At 41.6% G+C, this 15,887-nt stretch overlaps 1 protein-coding gene across 9 annotated transcripts in view; it reads right to left on the reverse strand.

The window, feature by feature from the left end:
* Positions 1-15,887, reverse strand: part of LOC106074154 (eyes absent homolog 1-like) — a 164,177-nt gene that overhangs the window by 4,094 nt on the left and 144,196 nt on the right. For all 9 annotated transcript variants that reach the window (XM_056031206.1, XM_056031212.1, XM_056031211.1 and 6 more), the window contains 6 exons: positions 10,253-10,342; positions 7,605-7,663; positions 3,198-3,358; positions 2,660-2,774; positions 1,696-1,817; positions 542-642 (listed from right to left, as the gene is read on the reverse strand). In XM_056031206.1, the coding sequence (XP_055887181.1) occupies positions 542-642; positions 1,696-1,817; positions 2,660-2,774; positions 3,198-3,358; positions 7,605-7,663; positions 10,253-10,342 (648 nt within the window). The remainder of the gene's footprint in view (positions 1-541; positions 643-1,695; positions 1,818-2,659; positions 2,775-3,197; positions 3,359-7,604; positions 7,664-10,252; positions 10,343-15,887) is intronic.

The raw sequence follows: 15,887 nt of genomic DNA on the forward strand, positions 1-15,887 counted from the left end.
AACGTATACATTCAGTTTATGTCGTATGTTCAAAAAAGTTTAGACACTATTTTATATGAAACAAAATTGATTTCAAAATCAAATTAATGTTTTTGAATTCTGCAATTAAATTTATTTTTTTAACTTTAAACTCTACTTTCAAAATTGGAAACAAAAGACATAGATTTTGGTTGCGGATGTAATTGACAAAAAAAAAAAAAATGTTAGTATTTCGAAAAGAAAAAAAAATCGGATTTTAAAATGAAAGTTCCAAAATGAGAGCAAAGTCCCTAAAGGCAAATCTTAGTTCCTAAAGGCAAATCTTAGTTCCTAAAGTCAAAGTTTAGTTAATAAAGTCAAAGTTTAGTTCCTAAAGTCAAAGTTTAGTTAATAGATCAAAGTAAAGTGCCTTAAGTCAAAGAAAAATTTTTTTAAGATAAAGTAAATTTTTTTTTTTACAGACAAAGGAAAGTTTTTCCAGACAAATGAAAATTCCAACTAAGTAGAATTTAATCAACAATTCTGTCCACTGAAAGCAAACAAATGTTGAGTGCAGCCCCACCTGTTTAGAGGCAGACTCCTCGTCTCTGCCATCCCCCACAACTACGTAAGTACACTTTCTGCCAAATCTGGACACAATTCTTTCAAAACAACTTTCTTTGCCTGGAATAGAGCAGAGTTCAAACATTAGGAATTAATTCATGTAAATTTCAAAATGTATACACTAAAATCTGCTAAAACAACAGTTGTGAGTTATTTATGCTAAGAATGAAAACCAATTTTATGTTGTACTAATTGGAATATAACTCCAGATTAGCTATCATATATTTATTACCGAAGCCTTGAAAAAACTAAATAGGATAAAACACTATTGTGAATGAAAAACAAGGGAATGAAAAACAAAGAACTCTTACAATTTCTTAGTTCAAATATTTTGTATGTCTTCAGAGAAGCAGATATTCTTAGAACATTCAATCAAGCCGAAGTCTTCCATGTCTTATATAACATTGTGAATGTAATACTGAATTGTAAAATATTTCATTCAAATATGCTGGCAATAGATAGGCCACACACTCCAACATCGCAAGACAAGCCCTCGCATGGAACCCCAAAGGCAAGAGGAAGAGAGAACAGCCCAAAAAAAATACATGGAACTAAGATTCGGGTGCAGATACCAAGCAGATGGCAAGATGTGGGGGCATTTGTAGAGACTCCTCCAGAACCGAGACGCCTGGTGGAAGCTGGTAGGTGGCCCATGCCCCTGACGCGACCATATACAGAGATGAAAAGAGAATTTAAAAAAAAATGACATGCTTTATTCTTCAAAAGATATCTCCTAGGGACATATCCTAGCTTGAGTATACAGGGTGGCCAAAAAGTAGTTTTCAGTTATAAAGTAGACTATTTATTTGAACATTTGACACAAGAACAGTGTCACTATGCTTTTTAACATAAACAATTTAATCTCTCATATGCTCAAAATACATTCCTCCTACATAATATCAACCCCCAGCGGACAATGACTTTATGTGTGCTGAATGTGGCAAAATATGTAGGTCGCAGCTGGGGTTGCATTCCTCATTAATCCTTGGACTTGAAGACAAGTGTTATTGGTATTACTAAGCAAGTAACTTCAACCATATAAAAGGTAGTTGTAACAGCAGTGAACCTACCTTTGGGCCACCCTGTATATGAATAATGAACTGTGACACTTACCTATCTTAGTGGCACTGTAAATGTTGTCAATATTGAAGACGCCACCCAGGCCGTACAGTAAGACCTTGGCCAAGGCTGGCACCAACTGGGTGGTGGTCACCAGGACATTTACACAGTTCGGCCTGCCAGAAACAGAATCAAAGCTGACTTAATGTTGAGATATTATTTTAGATAAACATTGAGACCACAGCGAAAATATACAGAGTGGAGGCACACACGAGACAAACAATTATAGAACAAGGGGCCCCGAGTTTCATCCCTTTTGGGCAGGTGCCCAGTTGACAGTCCATCCCCCCGCAGTCCTGGCCTGATATCTGAGAACAGATGACCTAACCATAAAGTAAAGCACTGAAATGTCATATTGATTATTTAGCTCAAATTCTGATATAGTTTGGGTTTTTCTTCGAAATTTGAATTGCTCTTTTATGATTTCCACCTTCGGTGATTGAGAATTGGATTTCAGCTTGATCAGTCTGCAAGCCACCCTACACGAATTGTTAACAGATGCAAGTGAATTGACCTTGGTACATCTATATCTAACACACACACACAAAACTAATTTATTTCTATTAAGTAATCAATGAGTTTGTACTGTTAAAGAGTCACCAAAGGAAAAACGGAGGAGCTCCTAAATACAGTAAAAAGACGAAAGCTGAACTGGTTTGGTCCTAGTGTAAGACATGACTCCCAGTCAAAACTCGTTCTTTAAAAAGTGGAGGGAGCATGAAGAAAGGGTCGACCAAAAAAAAAAAAGCTGGCTGGACAATGTAACAGAATGGACTGGCCTCTCTCTTGATATACTGCTAAGGAACAGCTGCTGACCAGGAAAAGTGGGGGGATTCTGTTAAATGAACTGTCACAGCACCCACCCCCCACCACCACAAGAAAGTCAAGTTACAGTGGAGGGAGCATAAATCAATATAAAGTTAAATTACCCTGAAAGTATGATTGTAAGTTACCTCACCTAGAATGTATGATTTGTAGAGACTTGAGGGCCAAAGTGAGCCAGGAGTCAGTTAAAGTCTCAATCTCTTGCCTCAGTTGTATCCACTGTTCTCTTTTCTGTGGACCCAGCAATCCTGAGGATGGGGGAAAAAAAAAACTCAGCTACAAAACCCAGATAAACACAAGGATGTTTCCATGCTTCCATATTAACCTATACTGGCGCGATACCTGACATTGTATGTTTTTTAAAATTCTGTCGACGAAATGTAATGCTTGACATGCGCACTGTACATCATGTTGAGACATGGCTAAGACTCTACCCCATAAAAACAACGAAAAACATGATCCCATGAATCAAATTCCAGTTTTAAAAAATACAAAAAACAAAAGGAGGCAACAATGATAATCCTCACGATAGCAAATTATCATTGTTAAGTCCCTTTGATGTACCTTTATAGGGAAATCTCGGGAAAACCTTGATAGTGAAATGCATTATCGCTAAAGCGTTGTTTTTTTTTTAATTAGCTAAATGATTAATTTTGGGGCTGGGCTCTTACCTGCCACGTTGTTCCGGTAGCTGTTGTAAATCTCCTTCATCCGCCTGTACCTGAAGGCCAGCTTCCTCATCCAATCCACCCCTCCCCTCACTCCGGTGGCCATTGCGATGTTGGCGTTGTTGGCCGCCGCGTGGAATCCGTCATTGGCGAAGTTATAATTACTGTGGAAGATCACAAAAAAAAGGATGGTAAAAGACCAACAATAACTTTGCATCTACATTGTTACTGTTGTAGTGGTAAGTAATGCTCTGATGTGGACAACTGAAGTCAAAGTAAATTTCCATTTGTTTCGACCAATAAAATTATCTTATCTTATCAGCAAGCTCATCTCGGGACGGGAGCAATTCGAAAACAATAATATCGGTAAGCGAAATCTGCCCATGTGGAGTGTCACCAGAGAATGCTGATCTCATGTTCTTCAAAACTGTTCTGTTTACCATGAAGCCCGTATAAGACACTGGCCCCAGAACACCCCAATAGAAAGAAAACTATAAAGAGAGCTCCCTGATTTGGAAACCACTGCGCAGTTCATCTCATGTATTGGTCTAGTCATCTGAACGCTCCAACATAACAATGAGAACGAGGAAGAAGAAGGTAATACGCGATTCCATTTTAATGCCAGCCGTACACGTCAATGCTACAACAAAATAGACAAACACCAAACTGTGGGAGATGGGTGGACAGAGACATATAGAGGTGCAGATCTTAGAGAGTGAAGACGGACTGGTCACACCATTGGAAAAGATACAAACAACAGAGCCAGATAGGTCTCAGAGTGGAACCCCCAGTGCATAAGACGCAGAGTAAGACCAAAAAGAACGTGGCGACGCAGTGTACAGGATGAAGCCGCGAGGACAGGACAGAGCTGGGAAGTCATTGAAAAACTAGCAAGAGACCGTGGAGAGTGGCGTGTTTTTACTGAGGCCCTATGTTCCAGGAGGAATGTGTTTTTACTGAGGCCCTATGTTCCATGAGGAATGTGTTATTACTGAGGCCCTATGTTCCATGAGGAATGTGTTTTTTTACTGAGGCCCTATGTTCCATGAGGAACGTGTTTTTACTGAGGCCCTATGTTCCAGGAGGAACGTGTTTTTACTGAGGCCCTATGTTCCAGGAGGAACGTGTTTTTACCGAGGCCCTATGTTCCAGGAGGAACGTGTTTTTACTGAGGCCTTATGTTCCATGAGGAACGAAAAGGAAAGATGATGAATATATATACAGGTCAGATTTAACTAAACAGCAACAAAAAAAAGCGCGTAACTATTGTCAAATGAGGACAGCCTCTTAGCACAGTGTACCTAATGCACCTCACTAGACTCAATAGTCTCCCTCGCCTCGGGGCTCGCCGTAAAGATAGCAAAGTCTAACTTTCTCGTTAACAGCCCTATTAACCGCCACACACACACGCGCGCGCTGGAAAGATATCATCAGAGCCGTATACCTTCATTCTAGCACCACACGGGGAAAAAATAAAAGAAAAAGAGGGGGGGGGGAAATCCAAAATATTGCAGAAAAAAAAAGGCCCAAAAAAGTTTTTTTTTACTATGTTGTTAATTAGGTTATGTAATCAGGTGTGATTAAGAAACAGCTGGAATGTTTCTTGGAAACATACAATAAGAAATACTTCTACGGAATGTTTCGACAGCCCAAACATTAAGAAATTAAAAACATTCAACAAGAAACTCATTATTAAACAAACAAAAAATGGTTCTGTATCTTCCAGCCTTGACCTAGAGGTAGACATCACCGCCATATTTAAACGTATCGCTTGATACTTTCAAGTTGGATTTCATAAAATTCAGAAAGATAGAGAGATTAAAAAAGAAAGAGATGGAGAGAAAGAAAGAAAAAAAGAAAGAGAGATGGAGAGAGAGAGGTGAAAAAGAGAAAGATTCAACTTAAGTAGCTCGCCCTCTTTATATTTACGAGTGAGAGCCCCCTCGAGGGCGCAAATATGACCTCGTTAAAGCCTCGTTTAAAACAAGAGTTACGACCGCTGTGAGCTTTTGATTCCTCCTCCACCGGAGGGTGAGTGAGATAGTCTGGAGAGATTACAGAAAGGTAGGAAATCCTTTCCTGGAAAAGATGTACTTTGGACCACACCTACTGGAGGCTTCCATTGCTTCAAACACATAACAGTTACGCAGAGATATGTTGGAGATATATTTTTTTTATAACGGATATATAATTGGGGGGAGGGGAGGGCGCAATTTACAGTATTTCGTTTATCCATACCGTCTATTCAAACAAAGATTTGAAGTAAGTTTAATGGCAGCACAACAGGAGGAAAGAGAGGCGATCCCCTCTATTCTTTAGAGAGAGTGAGAGGTGAAGAGAGAGAGAGGCAGAGGAGAGAAAGAAAGAGGGAGGGAGAAAAAAATGTGGTGTTTATAAATTATAACACAAGAAAAACATTTTAAAAAATACTTTTTAAAATAAAAGTTTATATTAAGTGTAATTGTATCCATTCGTTTGGACCAGTCATGTGATTGAATTTGTAATTGATCTAGATTCTAGACTAACAATAATAACTGTGCCATTTGGAAATATTTTTTACGAATTATTTTTTTGTTTAGCACAAGTTCGTGCTTTTTAGCAATTTGTCTAGACCAGATGGGATGGAAGAGAATATAAGTAAGATGCTAACGTGATCGCTTATTAAAGGCATTTATTTTAAAAAGTTGGAACGACCTGAATTAGAACTCGAAGGCTCAAGCCTAATTAAACCTCATCAAGTTAACAACTAGCCACTGAGGCAGGGAAGTGCTTATGAAAATAGAATTAGAAGGTTTTATATTTTATAGTTATCTGTTGTTAGTTTCAAACTTTAAAGCGGCCACCTATTTCACTCTGCAACGTACACAGGGGACTAATTCAACGTATACCACATCAGTCAAGTACAATTTCTTTCCCTTGTTCGATACCAAACAAAATAATTTATTACCAATAGTGAATTAACTAATTGGTTATTTTTTTTTTTTTACTGATTCTAATCTTGTCAGGTAAAAGAAATAATTGCGCAAAATTTCAGCTTGGTCCGAGATTGGATGTCGAAAAAATAACGTGCACATATTTTTAACCAGACAGAGTTGATAAAACCTTTGTTAAAAAAAAAACTGAATGTGAAATAAAGATTAAGCGTGTGTCTGTGTTAGTATGATAGAGAGAAAAAAATGAGAGTGAGAAAGAGAGAGAAAGAGAGAGAGAGAGAGAGAGACAGACAGACAGACGGACAGACAGACGGAAGAAGAACCTAATAGGTACAAACGATTGACATAACTGAGGCCAACGTGATAAAAATCTTCAGGAACGAACTCGTGTAGAGACGGGAGAAACCTGTGGCGGAATGCATGCCGTGACGAATCCTCCAATTATTACACAAGATAAGTACACCCCGGAGAGGGGCGTGAGTCCCGGGTGGAGGGTGGGGTAACTCACGGGGTTATGTTGAGAAAACATTCACCCCTGGCCTCAGGTCTGAGGCTGGCGCCCAGCTAAACATTCGCCTCCGTTGCGCCGAATGTAGGAAGTAAACACGCGCTCCGATTGGCCAGATCCCATCACGTGCGCAGAATGGGCTCTTGTAAATATTTAGCTGCAGGAAGTACCATCATTGCTGCTCACGGGTTTAGGGTGTAAACTAGCAGACGTGACCGACGAAATGTCGAAGGTGTATCGTGAATGAGCATTCTCTTTGTACCGTACAGCTATGAAATTTTCATTCATAAGGAATTCTGGGATATGCCCTATCAATAAACACATCAAGTACCATCTATGTTAATGACGCAATTCAGCCGATGTATTACTGTATAGATCGCAAGCTATGAAATGGGAACTTAACTTTAATTTGACATTGCTGTATAAATTGGGTAAAGATCATCTAGAAATTTGATTACATTTCTTTCTAATCTAATGTTTGTAAAATGTTTTACATGTTTCGGATGTTCCTTCAGAGCTGAAGATAATTACTTCCTAGTCCAAACCTCCCGCAGGATGACGGGGGATGGGAGCGGGCAGGGTTTGAACGCTGGACCATCGATAAATCTGAATGACAGTCCAGCGCGCAAACCGCACGACCAGGCAGCCATCCTACACTAACACATGAAGCAAAGTCAAGGAAACTCTTTATAAACTAGGCTTACAGTATTTGACGAAGTATGCCTGCAAGTCAGGAGTCTGTGAACATACTAGGTCATATTTAAATTGATTATTTCTTGGACTAAATGCGACTTTCGGAAAGTAGTTAGTTGTTGGCGCAAACATCCACATGAACTTGTTTTACGGCGTTGTACCCCCCCCCCCCCCCAGCAATCATCGTGTCAGTGTACCACACTGCAGGTGTATGATGCTTAAATTCTGTGATTAATGATTATGGTATTCAAAAAAAAAAAAGATTAGACTACATACCTGAGATCTTGACCATTGTCGTCCGATGACACGTCATCTATATGTACTTGATCACACTCCTGTTCAAAGGTAGTAATGCAAGGTTTTAGTGTCAACAGACTTAGGCTTAGCAGAACAAAACCACACACACACAAATCTAACAAACATCTCAACACAACAACAAAACAACCGATATCCACCCTCCTACTCAAACTATGAATGACATCACCAAAACACAGTGGAGTAACTAGGGTGGGGGAGGGGAGAATGTGAAAATCCCCCCAGCCCCCACTTGTGGGGGCCCCCAAATGATGATAAATTCCTAGCTACGCCACTGCCAAAACTAAATGAATGGTAGTAGCTGCACACACAATTATACAACACTATTCGATGTAAATAAACAACAGAAACAACGACAAAAAGTTTATCCTCGTTGATGTTACTTCTTAGTGTGCCTGAAGGTTAGAGGAATAAGGTGAAGTAAGATGCTAGAACTACGAGCCTGACCGTCCGGGGTTCAAGCCCCCTCCCGCCCCTTGGGTTTTGCTCGGCCAGTCGGATCCACAGATACTAGCTTAGTGCCGGGGGGGGGGGTGTGAAATCAGCAATAAGATAGAAAGGCTACAAGGCCAATGACCCAACGCTTGACTGGAATGTCTGCCTTCGTGTCCTACATTCATTATGTAGACTCTTCTAGACATACATATATTCGTTATCAATACATCGGCGGAAATAATGTGAGCCGCCCTTCTCCACCCGAAACAACTGTGGCGTCTTTTTCAAGCCAGTCGCCCCTCTCCCTACCTCTGGCCTCGACAACTCCAAGCTATTCAACTGTTAACTTTTACGGGGAGTCTGGTTTTAGTTCCTTAGTAGATGCTGGTGTTTGCAGTGGTGATGTACAGGATGATGTTGTGAACAAGTGCCCTTACCCCATTCTATTTTCTTCTCCCCTCCCTGATGGTCACACCTATGTCAAGTAGGTTGAACTTAGAGTAAAGCCAAAGAGAGCGGAAGTTGTTTGCTTGCTTTGGTTTTATACCAGGCGCCATGCTAGAGCTCATTGAATACACAGAGGATGTGGGACGCGATTCGGGGTATGGAGTCGGAGGGTGGGGGGAGGAAGAATGGGTAGAAGACTCCCTTCAGTGTCAATCATTTATTCCACCGCCCCCTCCCTTCCACCTTTTCCCCCACCAAACCACCTCACTTCCTCCGGGAACTTTACCCTAAATAAGCACAAACCCATGCAAGCCGGGAAATCTCATTATTAAAAAAGAATTTGCCAGCTCTCGGCTCCCGGGCCGTTCCGGGGCCCACTCGTTGTTTGAACAGACGACTTAATAAAGTTGGGGGCATGGCTAGTCATGGCCGGGGCCAGGTCCGCTGGCGCGTCCTGGCAAACACACGCTTCGTATTGGGGCTCCCGACTCGCATGCAAACATTTCCCCCAGCCCTCAGCTTTTTTTTTTTTTTGTCCGACACGAGCAGAGAGCTGAAGAGAGAACGGGAGAACATTGGGATAGAAGGGATGATGCGGAGGGATTCCATTAGGTGGTCAACTTAATAGGGCAGGCGGGGTGAACGGCGATGGCAAGGAACCCCCCCCCCCTTCCCACCTCAACCACCTATTGATCTGCTGACCAAGTGGATGGGATAAAACGTTTATTGTTCAAATCCCTCGAGGGTCATCCAGTGATGAGGTCACGCCATTCATAGCAAAGGGGGGGGGGGGAGAGGGCAGCTCTTTTAAACCAGGGTCAGCAAACTGGACTGCCTAAGGGTGTATAGAAGTCGAACTAACTGGTCAATTATTCTACCTTCAATTAGTTGCCATTAAGCAGCTTAAATATTATATAATGACCCCCTCCCATTAACAAACCACATCAAAATGTGTTTTCCTAAAGATTTAGTGGCTTCTTTCAAATCTGGTCAATGGAGATTTCCCTTAACTAAAAAATATCCCCCACCCCTCCCTAATAACGAATTAGTAGCCCCCCGAAAAATCGATTCGTCTGACCAAGAAAGATCGATTGAGAAAGCAGATTAAAGCTTCAACGATAGTTTTACTGATCCCGATCAAGGGAGCTGTGTTTGAGATTATGTTCGTCAATTCCAGACTTTTGAATCATGAGACATACAGAACAGACAGAACAAAAACAAACAACGCCTTTCAGACTGTAAGAGAGAGCATGACATCATCATCTCAAGCCAAGTGATGAGCACTGTGAAAGTGGCATCGTGGAGCACCTATTGTGTCTGGAGACACGAGGAGCCATACTGCTACGGCTCTTCTTCTGCTTCTAGCTGGATAGGCTAAAGGATAGTTTCGTTATTCTTCTAGCTAGCTCTTTTTTGCTGCTAGGCTGAAGAATGTTTCGCTTTTTCTCTAGCTTTTTTTTTTTTGCTCTATGCTAAATAATGTTTCGCTTATTCTTCTAGCTCTTTTTTTTTGCTGCTAGGTTGAAGAATGTTTTGCGATGTGTACCGCGGATAACCAGCATGCTTTTCTCAGTTACTCTGCTCTGCCAGGCAGGCTCTGCTGGTCTGATAAGACAGTAGGGTCTGACAGAGGCCCCTATAACGAAGGTCTCGGTCTGACTGAGTTGAAAATGTTGTTCAAGCCTCTGGAACAGTTCTAGCTAACACAGAAAGCCCGCAGTACTCACCTCCAGGTCGTTAAAGAACAGATGCGTGTCTGCCAAGTTGAAGATGATTTCCTCCATCCTAAGCCCCATAGACATGCTTCCTTGTGGATCCTAAGAAAACACAAATGTCTACAAGTTAATGTTTTGTTACGATATTTTGGATCATTTTGTGGTTCTCTGATAGGCCGTGAAACTAATTGACATGTTATATATTACGGGGATGAGTTCTAGATGAACAGAATTTCAAGTGTTACAGTATACAGTACATTCAAAGATAGTATCCTAAGTAGACAATATTACCTAATCACAATCTGAAGTTTATGCCCAGATGTAGACAATATTGGGGACTCGGTGGCTGAGTTGTTAAACGCTTGGCTTCCAAACTTCGGTAAAGACTGGGATTTTTTTAATTTCGGGATTTTCAGGGAGCCCCTGAGTCCACTCAATTCTAATGGGAACCTGACCGTAGTTGGGTAAAGTAAAGGCGGCTGGTTGTTGCGCTGGCCACATGACACCCTGCTCGTTAACCGTTGGCCAAGAAATAGATGACTTTAACATCATCAGCCCTATAGATAGCAAGGTGTGAAAGGAGAACTTTATTTTTTTATAGACAATTTTACTTAAACACAAGCTAAGGAACATTTCTGCCTAATTTTATCAAGATTTGTCAAACGGACATACATACCTTACTATTTTTGTTTTATATATTACATTAATGAATTTAAGTCATTGGTTAATATGCATGACTAAATGCATGACGCGTAGGACGTTATCATCTTTTTTGAAGTAACGACGTCTGTATTATATAAGATAAGATAAGATTTCTTGTGTGTATGATTGAAAGGAACATTTCCTGACACAATTTTGGGGGTGTGTTTTTTTTTTTTCGACACACAAAATATTGTTTGCAAGAACCATTTGCGTAAAAGCCCTTTTGATGTATTGAAAAAGTAACTTCGTACTGATTCCGAAACAATGTTTCAATTCAGTCACAAAGCCATTTCCTCGTTCATCTAAAGTCAAATGCACTTTATATTCAATGACATTCTTATCATCAAGAGGTCGGTCCAGCGCAAAGTAAAAGCAAAATGGGGGTGAGGGGGGGGGGTTGTCCACTGTAAATTCTGTCTACTGACCCTTAGCTAAATTAGCAATGCCCGTGTCAGAACAGCCAGCGTGACCCCGACTAACCAGGCGGGAGTGACCATCTGAGGCCAGGAGCAGTTTTCCATTACTTGGTGACAGCTCGGACGATGAATTCATTAAAAGGTGTTAATAATGGACATGCCGCTTAATGAGGCGGTGGACAGGGATGGCTGGCAGTTGGTATTTGATGAAGAGAGAGAGAGAGAGAGAGAGAGAGAGAGAGAGAAGCGGACGAGGGGAAGTTAGAAAATGAGGAAGGAGAGATACTGATCCAAGTCTCCAGGGACCAATTACCTAGATAGCGGGAATACAAACACAGGGAGAACATATGAACAAAGAGAGAGGAGGGAAAGAGAAAAGAAAACAAGATTCAAAGAGACATAAATTACAGACATTTCAAATTGCATTCTTAAAATGTCACTTAATTTCTCTAGGGGTCCATAAAAAAACAAACAAACAGATAAACAAAACAAAAATCGAATTGGCTAAAAAAAAGTTTTAAGTCGGAAGAAAAAAATCCAAGTCGGTGTGATGCTCCAAAAGACTTTGAGGGACAGATAAAGGTGAAGAAAACCCAAGTTTCTAGCTGTTTGAAGAAAACCCAAGTTTCTAGCTGGTTGAAGAAAACCCAAGTTTCTAGCTGTTTGAAGAAAACCCAAGTTTCAAGCTGAATAAAGAAAACCCAAGTTTCAAGCTGGTTGAAGAAAACCCAGGTTTCAAGTTCACAGTGAAGAGTACCATGGACAGCACACGAGTACACGCCGCTCGCACTCTACAGTAATGAAACGTACGCTAGCGGAAAAGAAGAGGCGAAGAGCCAGGTCCAGCGAAGTGTAGCAGAGATAGGGGGGGGGGGAGAGTACATAAGGGAGGGAGAGTAAGCACAAGACAAGGGACACGTCCAGTCAGTCAATGAAAGGGGCGTGTCTCCTCCGTCCACGGCTAACAGTTATTGATCCTGGGAGTCCACACACAGGAGCCGCGTGTTTGGCCGGCAAGGTCTACTCCCCCCCCCCCCCTCCAGTAGAAGAGGTTTTTGTTTGAACGCCAAAGCACGGAGATGTTTTCCGAGGATGTGATTGTGTGCTTAAAGCATTTGCTTAGGGAATGGATTAGGCGACGGTGGGTGAGGGGCTGTTTTCACTTACCGCCCCCCCTCCCTTCTTATCCCAACTCAACCTAATTTACTAGCTTCGGCCACGTTTTTCACCCAGTCCGTTTCCGATCGCCATGCTAGCTGTGGACGCACGATTACAATCGGGCCCTGTGTGCAGCAAGGCAAGGTCTTCTCCCAATGCGAGTCACATTCTCAGAATCTCTTAATGATAAGCCAAAGGCTCCTCGATTAATATATTTTTTTTAGGTTGTTATGTTTTCATTAACCAGCTCACCAAATCGGAGTTCCCTTTTCCTAAATATTACAACATAGAGGTGTCAGCGTGTTTTATTTGAATCAAATGGAATTGCATCTACACAAGCTGATACCCATGCTTGGCTAGGGCGAAAAAAAAAAGATGTTGGTAAAGCGATTTCATTTAAATGCAATTTGTAAAGGAGGTGTGATGGCTTTAATATGTTTAAGTTGTAAATGTTAACCCAGACCCTTTTCTCTTGCTTCCACTGGACACCCAGCATGACAATAAAATACATTCGCTGTACTCTCCCTCTTTATGTACACGTAAACACACACAAAGGAGGCGCTGTGGTTGAGCGGTACAGCGCTTGGCTTCTGAACCGGGGGTTCCCGGTTCGAATCCTGGTGAAGACTGGAATTTTAAATGTTGGGATCTTAAGGCACCCCAGAATCCACCCAGCTCTTAGGGGTACTGACATTAGTCGATGGAAAGTGAAGGCGGTTGGTCGCTGTGCTGGCCACATGACACACTCATTAACCATGGGCCACATAAACAGATGACCTTTACATCACCTGCCTCATAGATCTCAAGGTCTGTAAGGGGACATTTACTTTCACTTTTAAACACACACACAAATGACACGAATACATTACCATTTAATAGTTTGGTGTACTTGCTCGATATTCATAATATATTCGAATACTAATTTATCACTTCACACTTTTAATTGTACATGTATTTGTTACTATTTCCTTTGTCTTATAGATTTATAGATCCCTTTGAGTATGTCTCTTACTTAACCTTACTTCAGCAACAGGGCGCACTTAGTGTCATTAACAAAGCTTGTGGGGTCAGTCAAAAGCATTATGGTTTAGCTAACCTTCTCACACAGATTCGATTATATGAAAAGGTTAACTTCCAGCGATTTCTGTACAAAGAAATATGAAAGGGAATCGATTACGAGGATGCTAAAATCGCCCAGATCGTCTGCATTGCCCGTATCTTGAGTAATGGACCTAATGTCCATTCACTTTCACCAGCATTGGGCTCCTGGGATACGGCCATGAGAGATCAGACCGGAGAGAAATGCCATTGTTCAATTAGCCGAGTGGACTAATGGGAAAAGTCAAACGCTTGATGGGCACCAAGAAAAAAACCCACAAAGAACAAAAACTTGCCAACGTCAGATTGACTTTAAGGCAGTTGGCAGCATTATTATTAGCAGAAGCAGAAGTGCATTAACATTAGCAGCAAACATAGAGTTGAAGCTAGGTGCTGAAACAAATGTGTTACATACATATATTAAACATAATTGAATAGCAGCACCAGGGATCTAGTTTTTAAGAGAGAAAGTAGTAAATTTAATGCTAAGAAAACAAGGGACTGTGCCTACCAGGCTCAATACCAATGTCCATGGACATTCCGATGGTCTAGAGGTTAAGTTCGCTTAGTGCGTTATCGCTAGGCGGTGTTGTCCATTCCAGGGTCACTGGTTCGCGCTTTGGTCGGCGCAGTCCCTTATTTTTGTAGCATTTAATTCACTACTTTCTCTCTTAAAAAAACTTAGTCCCTGGTGCAGCTATTCATCTATGTTTAACATGAGCAGCAGAAGCTGTGTCGAAGTGTGACGCAACTGAATATTGACAGAATCAGCACCAACAACGTTCTCTTTGAGTTCTATTAATAGCCTGCACGATGTCGCAAGAGGGAAGAAGGCGGCAGGACAATGAACCATCTTGTGTAACTACGCCGCAAGGTTCACCGACGACGCCTTGTGTTTATGGCGCGTCTGCGCTAGGTCTCTATTCAACACAATGACGCGACTAAAAATGTCACTATTGAAGGAGATGCAGTCATGGCAGATGACGACATAGCAGATTGAGCCATCGTTTCTGGTGGGACCTTCTTTTTGAACACCCTTTCACTGCACAACGACAAACATCCAAAACCTTGGGTTACAGAACAGAAGATATGAACTGAACGCCCACTTTTGTTCTACCCGTTCGTATGTCGTGATGATGATGTCCTCAGAGGACGGTCCTCAAAATAATTCAAACCTCGAGTAGTTTACTTTCAAAAGATATGACGTGTAGAAATACATGTCGCAACCCAAAGTTTAGTAATAGCTTACCCGTTGAAACATAAGGCTTGTGTTACTGACTGTCATGTAATGTACGCGTCAAGGTCTCATAGAAAAGAACTTACATGAAATGGTCCTAGAATAAAAAAAAAATGTTCCCCCATTCAGAACTTGAGATCTATAGGGCAGATGATGTAATGGTCATCTGTTTCTGTGGCCCACGGTTAACGAGGGTGTCATGTGGCCAGCACAACGACCAACCGCCTTTACTTTTCCCCCAACTAATGTCAGGTACCCATTGGAGCATGATGGACTCAGAGATGCCCTAAGGATCCCGAAAGTAAAAAAAAAAAAATGTCTTCACCAGGATTTAAGCCCGGGCCCTCCGGTTCGGAAGCCTAACAATTTACTACTCAGCCACCACCTCTCCTAATAGTTGTATACTATAGTTTACAATGCAATATTTGCAATCCAAGTATTTCGATTATATTGGATTTTTATGTATTTTTTTTTTGTGTTACTTTTATAGTTGAGTCATTGTGAATATTGTGCGCATGTTTAAGACTTGATCAAGCGGCTACTGTGCACGTGTGGACATTCTAGTACATTTATAATGTAAAGCGCCCCCCCTCCTTTTATTCCTCCCAAGATAGAGTGTGTGGGTGATTGTGAGGGGGGGGGGGAGGCGATGTTTGATTTGGTCTATTTCCAGTCTGAGTTCGTGAATTCTTGTCTTGAACAGGCGTCCCGGAGCAGCGGCAGAAGTCTAATCTCTTTCTTTTGCCACAGTTCACCGCGCAGTACCGGTACGTGCCAGAGATAAATGCAGAAGGCGACCCAAGTCAGGGGGGAACTCCTACCCCCCCCCCCCCACTCCTCAAATCCTTTCGCCCCTGCACTCGAGGTAAACAAACAACAAAAAAAAAAGTGAGAGGCGAATGAATGTGAGTAACACCGCGATGTTGACTAGAAGAAAACACGAGAGAGAGAGAGAGAGAGACAGGGAGGAAAAAAAAGATTGATAAGGAGAGAGGGGCAGAGGCAGAGAAAGAAATTGGGAAATATAGTGAGAGTG

Source organism: Biomphalaria glabrata, chromosome 5 (assembly GCF_947242115.1).
Source record: "Biomphalaria glabrata chromosome 5, xgBioGlab47.1, whole genome shotgun sequence".
In the NCBI taxonomy this organism is placed as follows: Eukaryota; Metazoa; Mollusca; class Gastropoda; family Planorbidae; genus Biomphalaria; species Biomphalaria glabrata.